The sequence below is a fragment of the Ornithodoros turicata genome, chromosome 3 (assembly GCF_037126465.1).
Source record: "Ornithodoros turicata isolate Travis chromosome 3, ASM3712646v1, whole genome shotgun sequence".
Taxonomy (NCBI): domain Eukaryota; kingdom Metazoa; phylum Arthropoda; class Arachnida; order Ixodida; family Argasidae; genus Ornithodoros; species Ornithodoros turicata.
The window spans coordinates 75,797,738-75,821,473 of record NC_088203.1 but is presented as its reverse complement, the minus strand read 5'-3'; the positions used below and the strand labels follow the sequence as shown (position 1 = coordinate 75,821,473).

The 23,736-nt window shown below is 46.3% G+C and overlaps 1 protein-coding gene across 1 annotated transcript; it reads right to left on the bottom strand.

Annotated features, from left to right (window-relative positions):
* Positions 1-1,417: 1,417 nt before the first annotated feature.
* Positions 1,418-3,970, bottom strand: LOC135387358 (myb-related transcription factor, partner of profilin-like). The gene is made up of 4 exons (XM_064616586.1): positions 3,620-3,970; positions 3,142-3,403; positions 2,864-3,031; positions 1,418-2,771 (listed from the first exon to the last, which is right to left on the bottom strand). Exons 1-4 carry the CDS (start codon positions 3,821-3,823, stop codon positions 2,512-2,514), a joined length of 894 nt encoding a protein of 297 aa, XP_064472656.1. The 5' UTR covers positions 3,824-3,970; the 3' UTR covers positions 1,418-2,511.
* Positions 3,971-23,736: the final 19,766 nt, after the last annotated feature.

Below are 23,736 nucleotides of genomic sequence, written 5' to 3'. Positions count from 1 at the left end.
CTCGGTCCAATAACGATCGAACGTGATCGTTTGCTTTACGAGTGGGTCTACCCACTCGCTAGAATGTTAAACATCTTCGTGTGGAGATTCGCGGAAACGGAATTTCTGCGGAAACGAGCACGTATTGCTCCACGGCTGTGTAGAAAGTGATATCCTTTTTGTTTCGTCGTATTTACACCAGTGGTTTATGAGGGCTGTGAGATATTCTCAAGAAGCTGCAGATCAAGACGAGAAAAAAGACGAAGAAGTGACAACGACAAGCCATAGACAAGCCATGCGAGCTATCCGAGCAAAATTAAACAAACCCATTGGTCGAAAACATTGTAGCCTCGTTGGCAGCTGTAGTTCGTTCAGGGCGGTGACATCACAACACGTAAGGGCCTGTAACGAGCACGATAGCCTCAACGACAAAGCTGAACGAGGAGCAGAGATTGTGACCACAGCAGAGCGTCGATAAAGTTCCTTGTTTCGTTATTCCTAACGACTCGCTGACGTTGAAGCAGCCAAGGGAAGATGGCGGAAGGATTCTTCAGTTGGGCAATTACGCAAGCGGCGGACCGTGCCGCACCCGAAGGCGTCAGGATGCCTTTCAATTGGACGAGACAGATTTCGTGAAGTTGTTCCGTCTGTCAAAAAACGCTGCACGCACCGTTTGTGAGGACCTCCGACCATACATCACACCGTCTACATGGAGACTGGATGCATTGCCCGTGGAAACAAAGGTACGTGAGCCGTAGTTTGGAATGGTGCAATTAACACATCAGAATGCAACGTAGCCCTGTTGCTAAGACTAACGGTGCGGAGGGTGTCTAGCCCGTGATAGGTTAGAAAACTTCTGTCAGTGCTATTTTGTGTTGGTCTTTCGCTACAAAAGACCCGGTGATCCGGGTACCGATCTGCATCCCGCATTTTAATATAATTCAGGAATTACTCGACGATTACAGATTACCATCCTTTTTCTGCAGGTGCTTTGCGCATTGCATTTCTACGGTTCCGGTAGTTATCAAACACCCGTTGGGAACCAGTTAGAAATTGGGCTTCCTCAAAGCACGTCCAGTCGCTGTATTCGGCAAGTGACCAACGCGATGCAGCAACCGGCGCTGGTTCAACGTTGGATTAAATTCCCCGTGGATGCTGCGACCATTTGGGGCAGACGACTTCTACGAAACGTACAGGTTTCCAGGTATCATTGGTGCAATTGATTGCACTCATGTACCTATCGTGGCCCCAGCTACAGATGAGTTCCTGTATGTAAACCGAAAAGGTTACCACTCGATGAATGTCCAACTGGTACGTATGATGAGGCCATCCCCATATGCCCATGCACACTCGAGGGATCGTTAGGCACCATGTTCTTCTAACTATACCCAATTGTCATTATAGTAGTGCTGTAAAGCCGAGATGTAAACAAATCACAGATATTGCATTAGAAGCTTTAATAGTTATTTTTCTTTCAAACACCAGACCAGAAACAAATCCAAACTTTCTTTACTTGCACTGCTACCGCTGCAAGGATACCTGAAAGAGTAGTTGTAATACAAAATAACTACAACATATCTGATTATGAACTCTCATTCTACAGATTTGCACGTCCGAGCTTGAAATTTTGAATGTCAACGCCAAATATCCTGGGAGCACGCACGACTCCTTCATATGGAGGAATTCAGCTGTACGGGAGGCTCTTGCAAGTAATCGAATCCCGAGTTCGAATTCCTGGCTGATTGGTAATAGTGACGTCTTTACGCTGGGGCAAACGTGATACACTGTTTTCTTTATAGGAGACAGTGGGTACCCTCTCGAGCCATGGCTGTTGGTACCATACTCCGAATCCGAGACAGCACATGAGTCGTACAAGGAAAATTTCAACATACGGCACAAGAAAGCACGGGCTATAATTGAGCAGTGTAACGGCCTTCTCAAAAGCCGGTTTCGGTGCCTTCACAGGCACAGAGTGCTGCATTACGCACCGAGTGTGGTGGGACAAATTGTTAACGCATGTGCAATACTCCACAACATTTGTCTGAGTGAGGGATTAAGGTTAGAAGACGAAATTGAGGGGGACAGCGGAATGTTCGACACACTGACCAATCATAATGAAAGGGAGGAGAATTCCCGTTCCGCAGGTGCAAGAGTTCGTGATCATGTCGCTAGACAGCTCACTGGAGAATAGATGGAGTAAAGGTATCCGGTACGCAGACCTTGCAACTGCATTAGTCATCATTGCTACGGTGTTGTGATGAACACAGCGAAATTAAATTCCCCGAAATAAATGTGTATAGCATTTTTCGACCTTTCTCTCATATAGGGAATGAAGTGTTGATTGGTGAAGGTCAGCAGCAAACCATTCTATACATTTTATGAGATACATTCAACAGCTAAACATTTTTCATGAGGTAGGTTCAACAACAAAGCATTCTGTATATATTTCGTTACATTCTCCAGAAATGTTCCATAACATTCTGGTCAGGCTCATTACGGCAAAGTTTTATTGTATTGCAAATTTATAGCCTGCTAGTTAGCAAGCCTGATAGTACGTGCATGTTGTACCTCCATACTTGAGCGAAAAGTTTTCATAAAGGCAATAAAATAAATGGTTACGGTGAGGAGGTCCTTGATTTCTCGGAGCTCTTCGGCTGCATCAGCCACCCTGTTGACAGCACCCACGAGTGCTGTCAGGGAGCCGCATATTTGTCGTAACTGTGCTTGCTGTTCCCTTTGCAGGCCGATAAAGCTTTGGCCGACCTCGTTTTGATACTGCTGCCTGAGAGCCCCTGTATGTGTGATTTACTGCATCAACACAGAGCAAATGCAAGCGCTACAAAACTTAAGATATCACAAACAATTGCATGTAAACTAATCTTACTGATCCTGCTTCTCCTCCGGTGCCTCGGCTCGCGTACCTCACTTTGCCCCTCCTGTGGCATATGCGGGGATGAAGGAGGGTTGTCCTGTTGACCACTGTCTGCTGCTGTCACTGAGGGGGACAAAATCTCGGTCTCCTGTGATGTAGGGGGGGAAACATTCCCTGCTCCTGTATCACAATATAATATTATTAAACAGGACATGAAAACATCTTCATTCGTAAAACAGATTCAATCGCATCAGAACAATGAAATACTAAAGTGTCTGCACGATACGTACCACCTGCTGTAGCCCCATCGTGTATTACTACGCGGCGTAGCTCAGCAGCTGAACCGGTAGCTTGGGTTTGTTCTTCAAGGCTTACGCCCAGTTCAGCCGTCGTGTCCACCCCAACGATGGAGACTTCTCCCAGGAGACCAACTAACACTTCCTCTGCAGGGGTAAACTGCTCTTTGGGGGGAGGCCCACCCCCTGTCCTACTCCTGGATGATCGTATCCTGGCTGCCTTGGCCTTGACATTTGACTTCCAATCCTGCCATGCCTATGTCCAGAAACGAGTATGCACTGTATTTCCAGTTTTTTTTTTTTTTGATTGCGTGTTAGCGCCGCGAAGCAACTCTATTTCCAGTTGTGCAACCATTCATCTAACTTCTGTCTCATTACGCACTTATTTTGTCCGTCGCATAAGTCGGCATCCAGGCACAAAGAAAACGCGCTGTAGTTGTTGCCTACCAGAGAGGAAAGTACCAGTACTCACCTTTCGCCACCTCTCCACCGTCTTCACAGCACCCCCCGCAGAGTTAAGGCGCTCCACTAGTTGCCCCCAATCCCTCTCACGCTGTTGTGCAGTATACGCGGGAGAAAATGTGCCTCGCAGGAGGTTTTCGTGCTCCTGCATATACTGCACCATTATTTCGTATTGCTCGGCTGTTGTCCGAGCAGAGCGACGGGACGATGACATGATGCTTGCACGTTATTTCCACGTTGTTCGAGGAATGGCGGCCTCCTACTTCTTCTTCTTCTTCGTCATCTCAAAATGCCGCCGTGAGCCACTAGCCCATACCTTAGGCACGGTTTCACCAACGCTGGTTAACTCTGAACCAAGTTCAGGGGTTGCGAAAACTTGAAGTTAACACTCAGCTCTGTGTGCTTTTACAAACGATACTTGGTGACACGTTGAATGTTTTACTAAATCCCTTTAGCGAAACGACTAGCGAGCCAAGTAATGGGGCAGTACGAAGAAGAAGAGGAATACATAAGACGCAAGTTCCCTCTCCCTGGCCAATCTCCCTTGCGGATCGCGGCCATCTTCCTGGGGAGAAGAAGAAGAAGAAGTTCCATCAGGCTATAGGAACAAATAATACATCCCTATTGGTCGGAAAATGCAGTCTCGCTCGCAGCCTGCTGTTCGCTCAGGGCGGTGACATGACAGCACGTGACCGCTCGCTACGTGCACAATAGCCACAAAGAAGAAGTTTAACGAGGAGCAGAGATTGTGACCACAGCAAATCGTCGATAAAGTTGCTCGTTTCGTTAGCCTGAACGACTCGTTCAGCCCACTCGTGTCGTTAGGTTGAACGTGCAAAGCGATTAAGCCCCCAGGGCAGATAACGATATCGTCCGAAATGATAGTTGGTTAGGAGTGTGCTATGCGGTGAAGTAAATTTTTAAATATCTTGGTGTCACCATCGATAACACACTACGCTGGTCTAAGCAAGTGAACGAGACTATCTGAAAGGGAAAGAAAACGCTCAACCTGATTCGCAGAATCAGCGGTAAATCATGGGGCTGCAATGCGCGGTCATTGCTCACTCTTCACAAAGCCCTGATCTTGTCAAGCATTCTCTACGCGGCGCCATACGTAGACCTCGCGCCTACACAATGACAGGCCCTTGAGCGCCTTCATCGCGCCGGAATAAGAACTGCGCTTGGTCTCCCAACCTTCTCTAGCGTCACCCAAACGTACCTGGAAGCTATGGAAAAGCCTGTTAGTGTCCACTGTGAGCTCAAAGGACTCCAGTTTCTGGATAATGCATCAACATCTATCAACAAGCATTCCCTCTTCACCGACCTCGAACAAAGGACACACACATCCCTAGGACGCCTGGCTAGTGCCACCAGCTCTCTAGCCAACAGGGGGGCTCTTCCTCGGCTCCCAGCCGTGGCGGGAGTTCGTGCCCGCAACAACGCTTCACATCCCGGGTCTACGGAAGAAGAGCGAGTCCAGCCCCCTGGTGGCCAGGATGGCGGCTGAGAACCTGATAAGCGACGTCTATCACACACATACTCTGGTGTTCACGGATAGCTCCATTGACCACCGTTCCGAGAGCGCTACCAGCGCGTACCACATCCCGTCAATGAACATGGCCTGGCAAATGAAATCAGTTCGTTACCCAATCTCATCTACGACGGCCGAACTCCTGACCTTGTTACACGCAGCTGCTGCGGTTCAAGTCACCGGAATAACTAAGGCCGTTTTGCTTACGGACTCCAGAGGTGCCCTCAACAACGTGATGAACCCCACGTGTGGTATCATCCTAGCCCGATGTACAGTCAAACCTCGCTTTACGAACACCCTTCGTTTCTCAGAAAATCGTTCGTAAATCGAGGTATTCGTAAATCGAGGTCCGAGGTCTGCAGTGCACAAATACCTCACAAAACCACGGGAAATTGATTTGAATAAGTTTTATTTTTGAAAATACTGCGTAATTGTGCTTTGCACCATACTCTCTGCAGGGTCTATCCTGTTTACAAGAGACGACAGAGGTGTGACACCTGACTCATGCACCCGGTCCTCAAAGTACCGTATCGCGCGCGGATGAGCTGTTTCCAACGGCAAATATCACGCTTGTCACCGGCTGTCAGGACTGAACGCTTTTATGGAACGGCAAGATGTTTCCATCTCGGAGACCTGGTCCAAACTCACAACCATTCGGCTGTAAACGCCCGAATTATTCTTTCAGGAAATGGTGAATCATGTTTGTGGAACGTAGTGGAGTTGGGACATTGTATGTTGGACCTTGGCAGCATGTACTGAGGAACTTTCATTATCCTCCGGTCCATTGGCCTGTCCTCTGTACGTTCATAACGCCCGTTCGTATATCGAGGTCAGAATGGCTTGACTACTTTGGGTCCGTTCCCTCATAATCCGTTCATAGTTCGGATATCGAGGGTTCGTAAAACGAGGTCAAAATACACGGAAAAAGTTTGGTTCCCTGTGGAGCCGTTCGTAAGTTGAGGGAATTCGTATATCGAGGGTTCATAAAACGAGGTCCGACTGTATAAGGAGGTCGTGTGCCCAGCATAGGCTAATCGGAGGTGAGCTTGCGCTCCAATGGATCCCGTCTGATGTCGGCATCAGAGGCAACGAACGAGCGGACCAGCTAGCTTCCTCAGCACACCACATCTGCAGCCCATCCTTACCAGTCCCGGCCGGCACTGACAGGCACATGGTCGTCAAACAGCTAGTTGAGGTGCGTCATCCTGGCATACAGGACATCATGCAGAATCACCGACCCTCTCTTCCCACGAAAGATCTTCCCCGTGGTATGCAGACAATGCTCCATCGATTACGCACGGGATCTGCGTTCACGAACTCGCGATTGTTCAAGATCGGCTCCAGGGAGGACTCCAGTTGCGGACACTGTAATCATCCGGAGACTATCGCGCATATCCTGACAGAATGCCGTACATACCATACTATGCGGGAAACTCATCTTCCCCACGCCAGGCCTTGCATACTGACGGACGTCTTCTTCCTCGAAGGTTCTTGTGCGGAACGACTTTCAAAAACTCGCGGCCTTGTGCGCTTTCTTCAAGAAACGGGCCTAGCGGAAAGACCACTCTAGTGTACCTCTCACCTACAGTGTGCCTCCGTCCCATCAGTATCGGTCATCCTGCCTATGCATCACTTTGAAGTCCTCAACTCCCCTCTCCCACTTTCCTTTTTTTTTGTTTATAGTCGTGACGATGCCCACTTGAGTGCGGCCAACAACGGCAAGCTACCTCGACCCCCCCCCTCATTTTTAAGAGTGTACCCGTTTCTGTCGGGGTCATGAAACCGTGGCTCCCGGCGTCGGGAACTTGGCGCCCCCATCGCCCGGCAGCAGCCGCAGTAGCCCCCTCCTGCACTCACGGTTGGGTCGCCGCAGGAGGGAGACCCCCACGTATAGCTGTGCGTGGCTTTCCCGTGTCTGGGGAAAAGGGGATCCTGGTGGTTGAGCGGACCCGGAGGTTGGTTAGGACCCTTCGGGGCCCCTCCGGGAAAGCAACACACCGCTTTGGCCCCTGCTTCCCATAGCCGGGTGGTCCTGGAAGACCCGGCCAGGATTATTCAGCTAGTCGTCATCTCCCTTTTCATTACTTTCTCTTCCTTGGTCTCCTTCTTTCTCTCCTTTTCCCCTTTCACCTTCTTTGGCGGCAAGGGTCAACCTTGGGCAGTACTTCTTCCTTTAGAAAACTGCACTCGGGTATAGTGTAGAGGCAGTGTTAACGTGTGGGACACGTTCCCTCGTTGGGCTCCATGGTGGGTGACACACTTCTGCACCGAATAACTTCCCTCCTTTATGGATAATTCAAACCCTAAAAAACATGATCGGCGCCACAAAAGGCACCGCACCGATGTGCAAACATTGCAGTTTTTTAATTCCTCTCCAGAACCGTATTTCCCGAAGATACTGATCATTCATGCTGAAGATGAGACAAAACCACTAGCTACTATCTCTCCCTTTCTCGTCGCTAAAACTCTAGAACAAGTAGTTGGTAAAGTGTACAGTGCAAAGAAATTGAGAACTGGTGACATCCACATTGAGGTCCAGAGCAGGCAGCAGAGCTCAGCACTATTGTCAGTAAAACAGATTGGTAGTATTCCAGTTTCAGTAACTGCACACCGCACCCTCAACACAGTCAGAGGTGTTATCTCTAGCGAGGAGTTACTGCAGTGCTCCGAAACAGAGATCGAGGACGGCTTAAAAGACCAAGGGGTGATCAGTGCCAAACGGATATCCATCCGCAGGGACAACAAAGAAATACCAACCAGGCACATCATCTTATCCTTCCAGTTGCACACGCTTCCTACAGAAATAAAGGCTGGGTATGTAAACTGCCATGTCCGACCCTATATACCTAACCCGCGTCGATGTTTCAAATGCCAGAGATTTGGCCACCATTCCCAAGTATGCCGTGGGCACCTGATCTGCCCCAAGTGCGCGGGGGATGGCAATGACCATATTCCAGAGTCGTGTAAAAACACTTTACGTTGTGTCAACTGTGAAGGCAATCATCCATCCTATTCAAGAAGTTGCCCACGCTTTAGCGACGAGAAAGAAATCTTGAGAATTAAAACTGTACAGAAGCTGACATACAAAGCAGCGAAGACACAAATGGAGTTTCAGAAAAGAGGATCTTTCTCGGAAGCGGTGCGCCGGGGAGTGGCATCGCTCAGAGTATCCGTGGGGACCCAAACCTGTGGGCCTCCACTCCACACTCCCCAAACACAAGAAGAGTCTGCGGAGAGTTCGCCTCCGCAGGTTCCCTCCACAATCTCCACGGAGGTTGATGGCGGGCTTTCAGTTTGGGATGGGCTCACTGGGAGCTCATCGCAGACTGCCACACACTCAATGGAGCTTGACGATGATGACTGCATGTCGCAGAAATCATCGTCAAGTCTTCCATGTACACTGGACCAGAGAGCTCCTTCGCAAGGGAAGGAGCAAAGAGAAAAACGTGGAGATCGAGGTAGAGGCAAGTCAAGGGAGAAACAGAGGCTTCCCCCGCCAAGGGTCACACCCCCTTAACGCCCAATGTGCAGACTCCCTTTGCTCTTTCTTATTTCCATTCTAATTATGGAACAGGTATTCCTTCAGTGGAATTGTCGAGGCCTCTACATTAACATTGATGATGTACACGATCTGTTTGAAAAGTACCGAGCTGTCTGCTTCTGCCTGCAAGAAACATACCTACACAAAGAAAACTTAAACCCTTTCCGTCGCCATAATGTTTTCAGGAAGGACCGCACAGACAGCGCACGTGCATCTGGTGGTGTGGCTGTAGTCCTTCCGCAGTGCATACCCGTAAAACACTTTCCACTCGTTACAGACTTGGAGGTAGTAGCAGTCGAAGTGTGCCTCGACAGGACTTTGACAGTATGTTCACTCTACCTGCCCCCATCAGTGGTAATAGAGCAAAGAGATTTCGAAAATCTATGCAATCAACTCCCCCAGCCGTTTGTGATTTTAGGCGACCTGAATGCCCACAATCCTTTGTGGGGAAGTGCAAAACTAGATGCACGGGGGAAAATGTTGGAGAGGGTCCTCCTTTCGGGGTCACTCTGTCTTCTGAATACTAGGCTACCTACCTATGTGAACTCTTCGACACAAAATTTTTCTTGCATAGACATCTCACTATGCAGCCCATCCATTTTTCAGCTTCTTGACTGGACAGTCGAACAGAATCCCCGAGGTAGCGACCATTTTCCGCTCATTATTAAATTTCACGGTCACACCAACAACATAAGAACACGTCCACCACGGTGGAAATTACAAGAGGCAAATTGGGACATATTTGAAAGACAAGCCAATTTCCTATCTTCTGCTTTTGAGGGTTTGAATGTTGAGGATGCAAATAAGTTGATCACTCATACCCTTATAAATGCCGCTCAACAGTCCATTCCGCAAACATCCGGCCGACTCCCCAAGCGCTCCAAGCCTTGGTGGACGAGCAATTGTGAAAGCACACGCAAAGAACAAAACCGAGCGTGGGGTGTATTTCGAAGACACCCCACTATAACAAACCTAATTGCTTTCAGGAGAGCTAGAGCGAAAGCACGTTGGACGCGAAAGCAAGCAAAGAAAGAATCTTGGAGAAATTTCGTATCATCTTTAAATGCTACAACTCCATCAAAAATAATATGGGACAGACTAAAGAAAATAAAGGGCGACTATACAAGTTTCTGTGTACCACTGTTACAAATAAATGGTACCGTGTGTCAAAGTATGGAGGAGCAGGCCAATGCCCTCGGGGAACATTTCCAACGAGTGTCAAGCTCATCCCATTACAGCAGAGATTTCTTAAAGATTAAATCATCTGCTGAAAGGCAAACACTTGATAGTGGGTTAGATGAGAGGTGTGGTTACAACTCACCTTTTTCAATGGCGGAGCTACAAAGGGCTCTGTCATCCCCTAAAAACTCAGCACCTGGACCTGATCGCATAGTGTACTCCATGCTTAAACATCTGTCGTTAACTTCATTAAATTCTCTCCTGGATTTCTTTAATTTTGTCTGGCTAGAAGGTGTTCTCCCTTCTGGCTGGAAGGAGGCAATCATAGTTCCACTGCTGAAGCCAGGAAAAGATCCCTCGCATCCGTGCAGTTACCGACCCATAGCGCTGACAAGTTGTCTGGGGAAGACCTTTGAGCGCATGGTCAACAACCGTCTTATGTATTTTCTGGAAGAACATAATTGTTTAGATCAATATCAGTGTGGCTTTAGAGCTGCGTGCTCAACAGTCGACCAACTTTTGCGTTTGGAGACTACCATTAGAGAAGCCTTCGTCAGGAAACAGCACTGTATGTCTGTTTTCTTCGATCTAGAGAAGGCATACGATACAGCATGGCGATATGGTATCCTTCGAGACTTGCATGCACTTGGTATACGTGGCAGAATGTTTCAATGTATTACCAATTTCCTACAGGGGAGATCTTTCAGGGTACAAGTTGGGACAACACTATCTCGTCCATTCATCCAGGAAAATGGTGTACCGCAGGGGTCCGTACTTAGCGTGACCCTTTTCATCGTAAAAATGAACTCTATAGCAAGTGTTATCCCGACATCAATCAAGTATTCATTGTACGTCGACGATATTCAGATTTCTTATTGCTCCTCTAACTTATCGGTGTGCGAACGTCAGCTACAGCTAACAATAAATAAGCTGGTTAGATGGTCTCAGGAAAATGGCTTCAAATTCTCTCCCGACAAGACAGTTTGTGTTCGTTTCTCGAAGGTTCGGGGAATGTTCCCAGAGCCCACCCTTTCTATGTGCAACCAAAGTATAAGCGTGAAACCTGAACACAAATTCCTCGGTCTCATTTTCGACGAAAAACTGTCTTTCTCAGCCCACCTGAAAACTCTCAAGAAAAAATGCATTAAGTCTTTGAACATTTTAAAGGTACTCTCACACCGATCATGGGGCGCAGATCGCGATACATTACACCGGATCTATGTCTCCACTGTCCTTTCAAAACTTGATTACGGTTGTGTGGTGTATGGGTCAGCACGACCTTCTACTCTGAAAATGTTGGACCCTGTACATCACCTGAGACTACGCCTGGTCCTTGGAGCGTTCCGGACCTCGCCAGTCGAGAGCCTTTATGTAGAAGCCAATGAGTGGTCTCTCGAAAGACGGCGGTTCTACCTGAGTACGTCGTATGCATTAAGGATTAGAGGCTACCCACAAAACCCGGCGATCCCTGCTATAAAAGACACACAATATAAACAGCTCTTTTTGAACAGACCTTCAGCGGTATTGCCATTTAGTATGCGCATGTCGCGGGAAATTGAGCACTATGGCTTTTCAGAATATAACTCAATGATCCTTGAGTGCAGCAAAAAAATCTCACCATGGCAACCTTATCCAAAATGTGATAAATCACTGACCAGATTCGACAAACGTGATACGCCAAGCATTGTATTGAAACAGGAATTTGAGCACCTAAAGGAAACCTTTGGCAGCCATATTGAATTCTACACTGATGGATCAAAAACAAATACCAGGGTTTCATGTGCTATGGTTACTGGAATAGTTACATGTTCACACCGTCTAAAGAGCACCATGTCTATTTTTACTGCTGAAGTGTATGGAATAATTTTAGCCCTCAACTACATCCTACAAAATCACATGAGATCATCAGTAATATACACAGATTCTCTCAGTTCTCTGCAGGCTATTTGTAACATACACCCCACTAAAAACCTGGTAGTTGCTCGTGCAAGGAGCCTGGCAAGCACTATAGCTAATAGGGCCTATCAGCTACTCTTCTGCTGGGTACCCAGTCATGTTGGGATACCTGGCAATGAGCGAGCTGATCATGCTGCTACGGCTGCGCTAACAAGTGACATAACCCCTTTCGAAATTCCATATCAAGACCTCAAACTATGTCTAAAAAGATGCATCAATAACGACTGGCAGACATCTTGGGACCGGCAAACCAATAATAAATTACACAGTATCAAGCCCTATGTAGGCTCTAGTTCACCTGGTATGTCCAGTCGACTATATGAAGTGCTATCCTCTCGCCTTCGTTTGGGGCACACATACTTGACGCATGGGTATCTTCTACGAGGAGAAGACCCACCGGAATGCAACCACTGTGGGGAACAGCTTTCGATCATTCACATCCTGATCACGTGTCCAGCGTACCAACATCTTCGTCAACATCATTTTGCTCCCTTTTATAGAACCTTCTTGCCCCTCCACCCAATGCTTCTGCTGGGTGATGACAGCTTTGTTCCTTTTGAGAACGTGTATAGGTTTTTTAAAGATACTGGGTTTTTAACGCATCTGTGATTTTAAATACTAATGCACAGTTACTCATTTTAGTCCTACACATGTACCTTTTAACTAACTAGTCTTCAGTGGTATTTGGCGCATTATGGCCTTTGTAGCTGATGCGCCAATAAAACCCGAATCAAAAAAAAAAAAAAAAAAAGAAACCGTGGCTACAGAGGTTGGGTAACGCATGAAAAATGCGGTGGTCGTGGTGGCGGTCATGGTGAAAGGGCTAGCCGTTGTCGGCCTCACAGCCGTAGGCGACGTCCCGAAAAATGCCGGGGAGGGGGGGGGGGGTCGAACTAGCTTGCCGTTGTTAGCCGCACTCAAGCGGGCATCCTCGAGACTATAGCACAAAAAAGAAAAAGAAAGAAACGAGAGAAGAAAAAAAAAGGGGGGGGAGTGGGGAGAAGAGAATCGCGGTGGTGGTGGTGGTGACGAAACCTAAAGATTCACACTTCACCACATAGCATGCTTCCAGGCAACCACCATCCCAATGACATCGTTCTTTCCACTGATTTGTTGAAAACGGGGGAGGGGGCGTACGCCATTTTTGCGGTTTTACGGAGTTCATAATTGCCACAAAAGTGGCGTACGGTCCCCGTTTTCATGAAACCAAGGGTACGTTGTCATTCGGGTTGACAGTTGCCTAGGAGCGTGCTATAGGGTGAAGCTCGATTTTTGGAGTGTATTATACCTAGGGTTCTTCGTTTCCTGGTTTTATGATTTTTCAAACTCTGTGGGGAAAGTCGGGCGCTACGATCTCTGTTTGATATGTCATCGGGGGATTTTCGGGTGAAACGAAAGGCATATGAAACAAGCCACTGATGTGACACTGGAACGAGAAACAAGAATCTTTATATTTCAACTCGAAACTGGGGCAGTGAATGACCGTTGTATTCAACAACAACAACAACAATAAATGATGACGATGAGATGGGGTGTTTCACCGCCGTGGTGCGGTACCCTACCCCATCGCACGTGGAACATTATGTGAAGACGATGAAGGAAGGATGAAAACACAAAAAAGAACTAAAGCATCTGGAGGAATCCAGTGAACGACAGGAAGTCCATGAACAGGTGAAGAACCCGACGATGTAGCCCAGGATCTTCATAGGGGCAATGAGTGCAGCTAATGTAGGCGGCCTCTTGCTGATACGGGCAAGCTCATCACCGCGGTATTCAAACACATGCCCGAGCTCCACGAAAGCTCGTCTTTGACTCCTGCAAGCGGGGAGTATAAGAAGAGGAATAGGTTGTCACAAATAGCTTTCTTTGCTGATATTATGATTCACTTTTCCTACGGTTTAGCTAGAACGACAAGTTGAAGGACCGCAAAGATTTCGGCTAGATATGGGGCTTTACCCGAATTTTTGAAAACTTGTTCGGGGGGGGGGGGGGAGCCATCGTGAAAAATCGATTCTAACCCGAAAACGAAGAACTCTAGCCACAGGGCAAACGCAATGCATTAAACGGAATGGCGTTTACTTCACCTCCTTACCAGCCATCATCTCGATTGATATCGTTCTCTCCCCTGATGTGTTGAAAACAGGAGGTGTACGCCTTTTTTGTGACAATTATGCAGTAACAGAAAAGGGGAGAGAACGATGTCATTCGAGATGATGGTTGGTTATGAGGTGAAGTAAATGACATTCCGTTTAATGCTTTGCGTTTGCCGTGTGGCTAGGGTATTACACAAGCGTGAAAACTATGGGAGACGTCCCTTCCCGGGTCCCGACGGATTATCATATCAAACAATAGCGTCCCTTTTTTTTCAATTTCATTTTTCCTTTCATATCTGTTCGTCCTTCCATCGAAGAGCAAGGAAGAAATCACTGGTGCCCGTCAGAAGGTACGCAATGTACGGCAGATGACGTGCGTGAAGGAGGCCCCCGCTAACGAGTGACTAACTGGAAAAGGGGTCCGAACGGACAGCGACGACCACGCCCCCTGCCCACCCAAAACGATCGCGGCGCATCACGAAATGAGCAGCTCTATGTTCATTTCCCCCCACGCATGGCCTGTTTGATTTGACGCTGTCACGTACGTGTAAGCAGCATAAAGGGCTCTTTCAGCCAGTCTAATATGCACGACGTTCCCTTCGTGTCCACCTCTAATGAGGCTCTGTATTAGCTACCGCTCTGGTGCAATGTGTGTACGCCGATTGATGACGGCAGCGGTGCTGGTGTCGCGCACGCATGGAGGGGTCCTGAATGAGTTAAAGTCATCGTGAAGGGCGACTGACCTGCACTCCGAAAGGAGGTATTCACCGCCAAACTTGTACTCGTCCATTATACAAAATGCTATTGTTCTCGATCTCCCCTGGTGTTTTGAAAATATCACACTCTTAAAGGTACTCTCACCAGATGCTGTGGGATTTTTCTTGTGTGTGTGTGTGTGTGTGTGTGTGTGTGGTAGCTGTCGATATCACTCTGAAAACAGAACTTCACCGCACAGCACGCTGTACGCCAACCATTGCCACGAGTGATTGTGATATTGCTTCTGATTCGAAGAGAGAGGGGGCGTACGCTATTTTGTGTCAATGTGTCAATGAGGCCGACAACGGCGAGCCCTTTCACCATCACCACCACGACCACCTGTGTCAATTATCATATATCCAAATTGATACAAAAGGGCGTACGTCCCTCTCTCTCTTCGAATCAGAAGCGATAACACTATCATTAGTGGCAATGGTTGGCGCACAGCGTGCTATGTATGTAAATGCGAGTAAAGGACAAAAAGAAACTTTGAACGCCACTGTGCATACCGCTGTAAAAAAGCATTGGGTATCCCGTCTGGACCACACGCCTTCTTCGTGTCCAGCTGGAGGAGCCTATCTAAGACACCTTCTGTGAACACTTCCACATCGCTCAGATCAAAGCAGGTAGAAGAGAAAGGTGGTTCTGTCCAGTCGTCGTTGGTGTACACAGAGGCAAACCACCCGTTGAATTCATCCGCGATTCTCGCGCCGTCGACTACTGCCACCCCATTGAGTTTAATCTCTTTAATCTTAATGTCCTTTTTAACCAGATGACGCCAGAACAGTCTTGGATTATGTTTAAGAAAGTTGTGCATAGTAACAATAAAGAAGTGGAAACGAGAACGGCGTACGAGTGAACGCAATTTTTGACGCAGTACCGGGAGTGAGCCTTTGTGCCCTGGATGGAACCTTTCTATCCTATTTATTTTACATTTCAACTGTAAAATCTCACGCGTTACCCAAGGATTACGCTTCTTCCGCTTCACTGTGCGCAAAGGCACACACTTTTCGATGCACTCCAGGGCCAAATTCTTAAAGAAAAGCCACCTTTTGTCAACAGAGACTGCGGTATCCTCACAAAGCACAACAAATCGGTCAAAAGATTCTTCCAGCATGTCCACAACATCAGTATCACTTGCCCTGCTGAAATCACGATATTTGTTGGTCTCAATATTTGTCCCCCAGTTAATTGACATGTTCAATGTGCAAACAACTGCATCGTGGTCAGATATTCCGTCTGCGATCGACACATCAATTAGCGTATTTGCTGCAGCGTGAGATAAGAAAACGAGGTCAATCAACGACTCGCCATCATTGGTCCTACGCGTGGGAGCATCTACCACCTGCGATAAGTTGTTATCAAAAGCGATATCAGTTAAGAGCCGAGAGTGTTAACATCCAGCTGCATGCAACATGTTTTATGTCTTATGTCATTATGTCAGTTCATTATCGTCTTATCCCATTTTACATCACAATTCATAATTTTTCTCTTTGCTTTCTCGTTCTTCCTTGGCAAGAAGCTCGCGCGCGTTGTGTTACTGATGATCATCATCTGTAACACAAATTTCTTCTAAAGAAAAGTACGGTGAGCAATGGGCGGATTTATTGGCAGAAAGAAAGAAAGAAAAGGAAAGGAAAAGGGGGAAGGTCAGCCAGGCAGCACGTAGGTTTGCTATTCCCCCCCCAAAAAGGGGGGATATATTTATTAGACGAAAAGGAAAAAAAAAAAGGCTTCACTACGGTGAACTTCACTTACCGTGAGAGCAGCTACTATTATGCAAAATCTCTTTGCTATAAGAAGGTGTTAAAATGACGTCTCTACCTCCGTGACCTTACAACTTGCAAAAATACGAGTGAACGGTGTGAGCCACAGTGAATGTTTGTGGCACGCGATTCCGAACCTCCGACGAATTACAACTTCGTTAATAAGCGAGGCGAGCAACTAAAGTGTAAGGTAAAACCACCCCGTGTCTTCATTACAGTACAAGTTCAACGTTCTAAGAGCAAGACATCAACTTGATTTAGTTACGCCCAGCTGTTCCTGCAAAGTGACAACTGCTTGTTCGCAAATCGAAGGTCATATCTTTGTTGCTCCGTAATCAGATAGAATTGAGTAACGCATCCCAGACAGTCATTCATTATGACCAGCATTTCCTCGAGTTCCTTCGCAATTATTGCGTCTGCTGTACCTTTTGTCGCCTACACAGACGTTACTAACTAATTACGCCTCTGTTTAACACAGATATTGCTCACGGATGATGTTAATTTTTTTAAGGCCAGCGACAAATCGATGCTCGGACTGGTGAGCCAACGAGTGACGAAACTGCAGACATCCTGCAATCGAGGAATACGTGACAACATGGAACAAATGAAAACGCGTTACAAGGTTGACGAAGTGGATATATGGTATAATATAACACCCCTGTACATTATGCGCGACGTCACATAAAAAGCATTATCTGGGATATGTCAATGCTTTATGCAACGTTGCCGTTTTTCGGCGAATTGTTCTCTGCCTAAACGAAAAAGATTGGACAGTACTTTGATCGTACCGGACAAAATCATCAAAACAACTTTATTATGAGATGATGAATGGGGAGTTTCATCGCCAGGCCCATAGCTGGTGGTGATGCGGGGAATGAAATAATGAGCCCCTTCACAATAAGGATCGAGGTCCTATGGTATCCAGAAAGGTCAACGGAGCTTTCAGGGTAAAGCGTTGGTGGACTGGATGTGGCCAGGCAACACGGCAAGCCCTGGCTGAAGCTGATGATCTCCCGCTGGAGGTTCTCCGTGAGCGGGAAACGGCTCGGCACATTTCCCGTCACCCACTCCTCAGAAAAATAGAAAAAATCGATACCATTCTGAAAGTGATTTCCAGCGAGCAGCGCAGAGAACGCGCCAGACTCTTACCGGCTTCATAGCTAAGGATGTCACACTGCCGGACGCCCCCTGGTCTCTGCCTGTGCCACCCACCTTCGTACGTCCTCCGTACAAAATCGTCGTACGTCTATAGAGTACCGTTTTTCGTATGCTTAGTACGTTTAATGCGGTAAGCCGTATGCAACGTTGCTCTTACTAAAACAGAAATTCACCACCCACACTAAAAACAGATGGTGGTCGTGGTGGTGGTGAAAGGCCTCGTCGTTGTTGGCCAGTTCTGTTCCCAGAACAGAGAGGGGGGGGGGGGGGGGAACGGCAGGATCGGCTCGCCGTTGTTGGCCACACAGCAGTGGGCGTCGTCACGACTATAGCAAAATAAATAAAGAAAGAAAGAAAGGAAATAAGAAGAAAGTCGTACGGATGAAAGGATGAAGGGTGGAGATGCGTAGAGGGTGCATGAGTTCGTCGGGGAGAGCAAAGTATTAGATGGGTCGTTGAGCAAGACCTGAACAGAACAGAACTTTATACCACATAGCACGGTGAAGGCCAGCCATCGCACAGAATGATGCCGTTTCTCTACCCTACAGCTTGGTGTCTCAGAATGGAATTCGCTTCCCACCGAAGTGGTTTCGATTGCTGATAATGTGAAATTCAAATTTGCATGCGAACCACTGTTCTTTTGAAAGTTTAATGTACATTATTGGTATGCATTTTTTGTGTGTACGCTCTGTATATACGAATGTTACGTTATTGTTGTTGTTGTATATTTCTTTTTTGCTCTTTACAATCCCCCCTTATGTAATGCCCTCTGTAAGGGCCCTTAGGGTTTAATAAATGAAATGAAATGAAAAAATACAACGGAGAGAAATGGATTTTCGGAGAGAAAGGCGTGTACGGGTTTTTTATGTAAATTATATCCAAATTGACACAAAAAGACGTACGCTCCCCTCTGTCTTTGAATCAATAGAGAGAACCCTATCATTCGTGGCAATGGTTGACGCCGAGCGTGCCATGTGGTGAAGTTCTGTTTTTAGCGTATTCGCTTCGAGATCGAACTGTAGGTGGCGCTGCGGCGGAGCTCTAGTGGGGATACAGCATGATCCGGCGCAGCAGGCGCAGGCTTTTCTACGCGGGTATCGCAGTGTTTCTGCATGAAATGCTGCTGTCAGTGCCTCACATATTGTGGATGTGTTGAAATGAAGATGTAGAACACGGATAAGGTGGTGAAACTTGACGAAAAGTGCTGCATTGTGAAACGCGAAGACGAACCCAAGACCCCTTATGAAAGTTATTTTCTAGTTTGTATATACAGGTCTTAACCAGGACCTATCCAGCCTATTCAGTCCCAATTTAGCAGATGGAAACTTGATTAAAGCTAGATACAGGATTTATTGAGCGCACTGTATACATTTCCTAAACAAGAATTCCTAACCACCTTGTAACCAGCCCCTATCAATTGCTGTATCAAGCACACTGTATACAGCTTTTATACGGAAATTTCTGTCCGTTTTGTTACTAGTCCGAATTCAGTCTGTATTCAGCAGCAGCATTTTAATGACGTTCTGAACCCGATCATAATGTTCGCATGCAAAACTGAAGAAAGGAATTTTGGACAAGGAAGTTACACAGTATATATTTTACATAGTAAGTACATATATATACAGGGTGTCCCAGTTAAGTGTATACAGATTTTTTAAAAAAGTATATAACACTTTTTCCAAGATGAAATCAACTGCAATATAGCATATGCTGAAGGGCACTCCCTTGGAGGCCATTAGCAAAGTCCAAAGGCAATGTCTTAATTAACTTTCATTAATTAACTGGTTAATTATAAAAGCTACAAAGTTGTCCCAATGAGAACATCTGTTCCTTTCGGTCACCTGATATCGTAGCCGTTTTCAGAACAAAAATCCGTTTCATAGATCGTCCGCAAAAAATTAGTGAAGGAACGCCATTTTTTTCTTTATTCTGTTCATTGCACATCTTCGCAGACGCGTATTTCCTTCATCCCCAACGTGAGGGGGGGAAGGAGCACAGCGCCGCCTCACGCGTCGAAGATGAGCTTTAACTTGCGGAAACAAAACAAAAACAAATGTATCGGGTGACTCTATCGGAACTGGCCTTATCTGGGGTTGCATGTTCTGTTTCCTTTTAATATTTTTCCAGGACGCGAGAGGCAATAGTGTGCTCTTTCTCCCTCTCACATTGGAGATGAAGGAAAGACGCGTCTTCTAAGAAGCGCAATGAACAAAATAAAGAAAAAAATGGCGTTCCTTCACGAATTTTTTGCGGGCGATCTATCGGACGGATTTTTGTTCTGGAAACGGCTACGATATCAGGTGACCGAAAGGAACAGATGTTCTCATTGGGACAACTTTGTAGCTTTTATAATTAACAAGTTAATTAATGAAAGTTAATTAAGACATTGCCTTTGGACTTTGCTAATGCCCTCCTAGGGAGTGCCCTTCAGCATATGCTATATTGCAATTGATTTCATCTTGGAAAAAGTGTTATATATATTTTTAAAAAATCTGTATCCACTTAGCTGGGACACCCTGTATGTATTTTTAGTGTGCCATATCATTGACCATTCTTTCACGCGCCGTACGTTGACAGAGACTTTAAAATCGTTCAGCATTTCCCGAAACATCCTGGAACCACTAAAGCTCAGGAGACAGTACGGTTCTACCGACGTCATATCTCGCCCTCTGAACCACTGAGCTGAGACGTCGTCTCCATTCTCATTTCAACACGGGGTGGCTCGCGAAGGGCATCCTTGCTTGTTCACCATGCCACCAGCCAACGCAGGAGTCTGTTGCGCATGCGCAGTTTTGTTGGGTTCGCTTTAGCTGCTTTAACGGACGTTTCTCGTTTCTCGTGTAGTCAGCATAATTCCGTGCGTTCCATTATGTCTGGAGCGTATTAGAGGCTTTGTATTGTTGTTTCCACTTGATGTTGTCGTTCCAGCAACCTGACTAACTGCAACTGTCCGTAAGTGGAAGCGTTTCTTATAACCGCCAGTCGGTCTCGTTTCAAGTATCAGAATGAAGACGCGGATCTGAATGTGAGGAATTTTTTTCCGTTTCCGGTGTGTAATTAATATAACTGTGAAGTGATACCTTCGGCTGCACCATGCATTGTCATTGTCTGTTTTACTCTATTTGCAGGCGATCTGGACAACGACAGGGAGATAGAACACCAGATGAAACCGTTGGCGACTATATGCTTTGTGCAAACGGTATGTCATGTGTCTCTACACTACTCTACATGAGTTTCCTGTTATCGTGTTTTCTGGAACGATATGTCTTGCAGGTTGAGCGCATATGACGCAGCGGCCTCCCGCAAGAGAGACGCAAGCATAGTGTTGGAGCAAGCAATGTGGTGGAGACTCTTGCTTGTCATGACGGGGTTTACAAGCTTTTGCGGCAAGAAGGCAAGTTGGACCGGAAACGAGGACCTAGGTGTGCTCTTTATCGTTGTTGTTCACCGTCCAACCATTACAAGTGCCCCCATTACAAGTTTCGTGCCCCCATGAATTCAACCCTCATGTGTGTTGATGATAAATGGATATGCTTTGAGAGGTACGTACTCGTTAGTGGTCAATAAAGTGAATTGTTGCTGCTACCTACTGTTTTGTGTGGGTTCTTGCGGGTACTCATGTACCACAGACATGAGGGGCTTTTTTGCCTGCATACAGTTCATATAGAATTTATGCATACGATATGAATACATTTAAGTGTATACAGCCAGTTTCCAAATTGGGGCTAACATGTATACAGTTTCTAAACAATATTCTTTCGAGCTTGTATACGATTTGGCCATCTAATTTGTAACGACTCCCGCGCCCATTTCTTCGAAGAGCCATATAAAAACTAGATAGGAGCTGTATACATTTTGATCTGCCTCTAACCCACCCAACCCAGGATTTTGTATACAGTCCGTATACACTCTGTACATTTTTTTTTTTCATAAGGGACTGCTTCACGATCGACTACGTCGTTACACGAAAAGACGTTGTGACGCGAAGTTGTGAAAAGAAAGTCTCCTGAGTTACTGCAGAAGGGAAACAATGCTATGCCATTCCTTTGTTCCAAGCGAGATTTTGTTTTTCGACTTTGCTGCTCTCAGTGTAATATTTATTCTGTATAGCTGTTTTTCCCTCTACCTTTTTATGTTACATCGAGACAACAAGGACATTAAGAAAACACACAAAAAACTCCTCAAAATTCCTGTTTCCACTGGTCTTGGCAGTCTAAATGTACAAGTGTGCAAGAATACAACATAAGGGCGGAAAATAAGTATCAAAGCCTTTCGCTGTAATTTTCGAGTCGTATAACAGCGGCGGTTATCGTGCGAGTCTGGGAGAGGTTCGGGATTTCAATCGTCTTCTGTGCAGGCATTCTTTAAACGGTGCTAAAATATGTTACGAGATGACCACACCTGTGTGGTGGACTTCACTTTGTGTGGGGTGCAACTGGTCAGGTAATAACTACATATAAGCTCTTTATACTACACATAAACTACATATAAACATAGAAGGTTTTTGGTTGTAGCGGCGGGTAGATTCTGAAATACGCTGTTGCATACGTGCTTCATACCTCACAAAACATACGTGTTTTACAAAGAACGTTCAAGGAATGGTGATAGCATTTTACCTTGAATGCGTGTGTTCCAATGATCACGCATGTGAAAAACAAAAGTAAAGCCTGTCATACGGCCAGATGAAATGAGATGAAAGCTTGAAATTCACACATTTAAAAGCAGCCATGTATATTCCTGCATTCATATATTCCACGCGTTCCATATATTCATACATTCGATACAACTTGTGTTTAGCGCGCGTTATCGTGAGAAGGGTAACGCGCTCGAACTGAGAAGTAGCTTCGAACTGCCAGCACGGAACCCATTCTATAAATAACTCTGACATCGTTATACTTATGATAGAAAACCTGTTACAACAATGACCTTAGCTCTCGGTACGTTTTGTTTGACACAGAGAACCGCAGTGACAAATATAACAAAGGCCCGAGTGAAAAATCCGCAGATGCGCGTTCTGTAGTTTTCTTCCCTGCTAAGCACGCTGGTGCAGGGAACTAGATTCAAGAAAGTTGTCCACTAGGTCATTTTCACTCTTGAAGCGATATGAAAAGCCCAAATGTTCAGAAACTGGGCCTTCCAAGTATGTAGAGCAGCCGCATGGTAAGGACACTGTTCGATCTCGAGGCGAATACTCTCTTCGACAGAATTTGCGCCAGGCCGTATCACTCACATGCAAAAAACTCAATAAACGAATCTGCGCTATTTTAATTCGTAGCTCTTTCGCATATTTAAAAAAAAATATATGTAAATAGAAACAAGCATCCCTTGTAACATGTCTGTCACCTCTCTACGTGAACGCATACTCTGCACACTTGTCTGTGTATACTGTCACATTGACAGTAAATGGGGAACCGTGTTGGACGTCACTGTGCACACACGCAGTAATAAAAAGGCGGCACCTACGTGATTGCCCTTCTCGTGACAGATGGCTTTGTGCATTTGAGTGACTGGGCCGACTTTGTCCAAGCGTGACACACAAGGGTAGACATGCCAAATGATCGTCTCGTAGAGAAGGGATCGTCCGCTGGTGGACCGCTAATTCGATGGAGATGGAATCGATTCGTACGTGCCTTTTAGCGGATGGGGCTTATGACAGTATGGCGAATTATAAATAAACGGTTGATGGTCAGCGCGATGGCACGGTGGGATTGTGCGTGGGCACGCTTGTCGCGTCCTTATTCTGGGGGTGCTTGTAATGTAGGTAATGTAGAAAACCTAGTCAGTGTATATACATATATATACATATAAAAAACAACAACACAGAGCTCAGTGAAAAAAAAAGAAGAGAAATAGAAAATATACGCAAACAGTGATCGAATGCAGACGCAGTTTTGGACGTGTCGCTGGACGTGTGTCATAGGTCACTGTCACTATGCATACTTCTAGCATTTCTTCCCGAACAATTTTTCTATTTAATTCTACCTGTGCGATACCACGGCCTTAGTGAAATATTGTCACTACCTGCCACTGACAGAGGTGGCCGCTTTTTAAGTTCCGTGTTAGCGCCGCGAAGCAACTGTGGCTATGAGCGGCGTACAGACGTGGAATGAAGAGAGGACAGCAGGAAGGAGTAGGGGACAGGGGGTT

Excerpts from the sequence above, each read along its gene's own strand:
- LOC135387358 (XM_064616586.1), bottom strand. The coding sequence starts at position 3,823 with ATGTCATCGTCCCGTCGCTCTGCTCGGACAACAGCCGAGCAATACGAA. Across the intron at positions 3,032-3,141 it reads CGATGGGGCTACAGCAGGTG|GAGCAGGGAATGTTTCCCCC; the intron begins GTACGTATCGTG and ends ATTGTGATACAG. Across the intron at positions 2,772-2,863 it reads CCGGAGGAGAAGCAGGATCA|GGGCTCTCAGGCAGCAGTAT; the intron begins GTAAGATTAGTT and ends TCACACATACAG.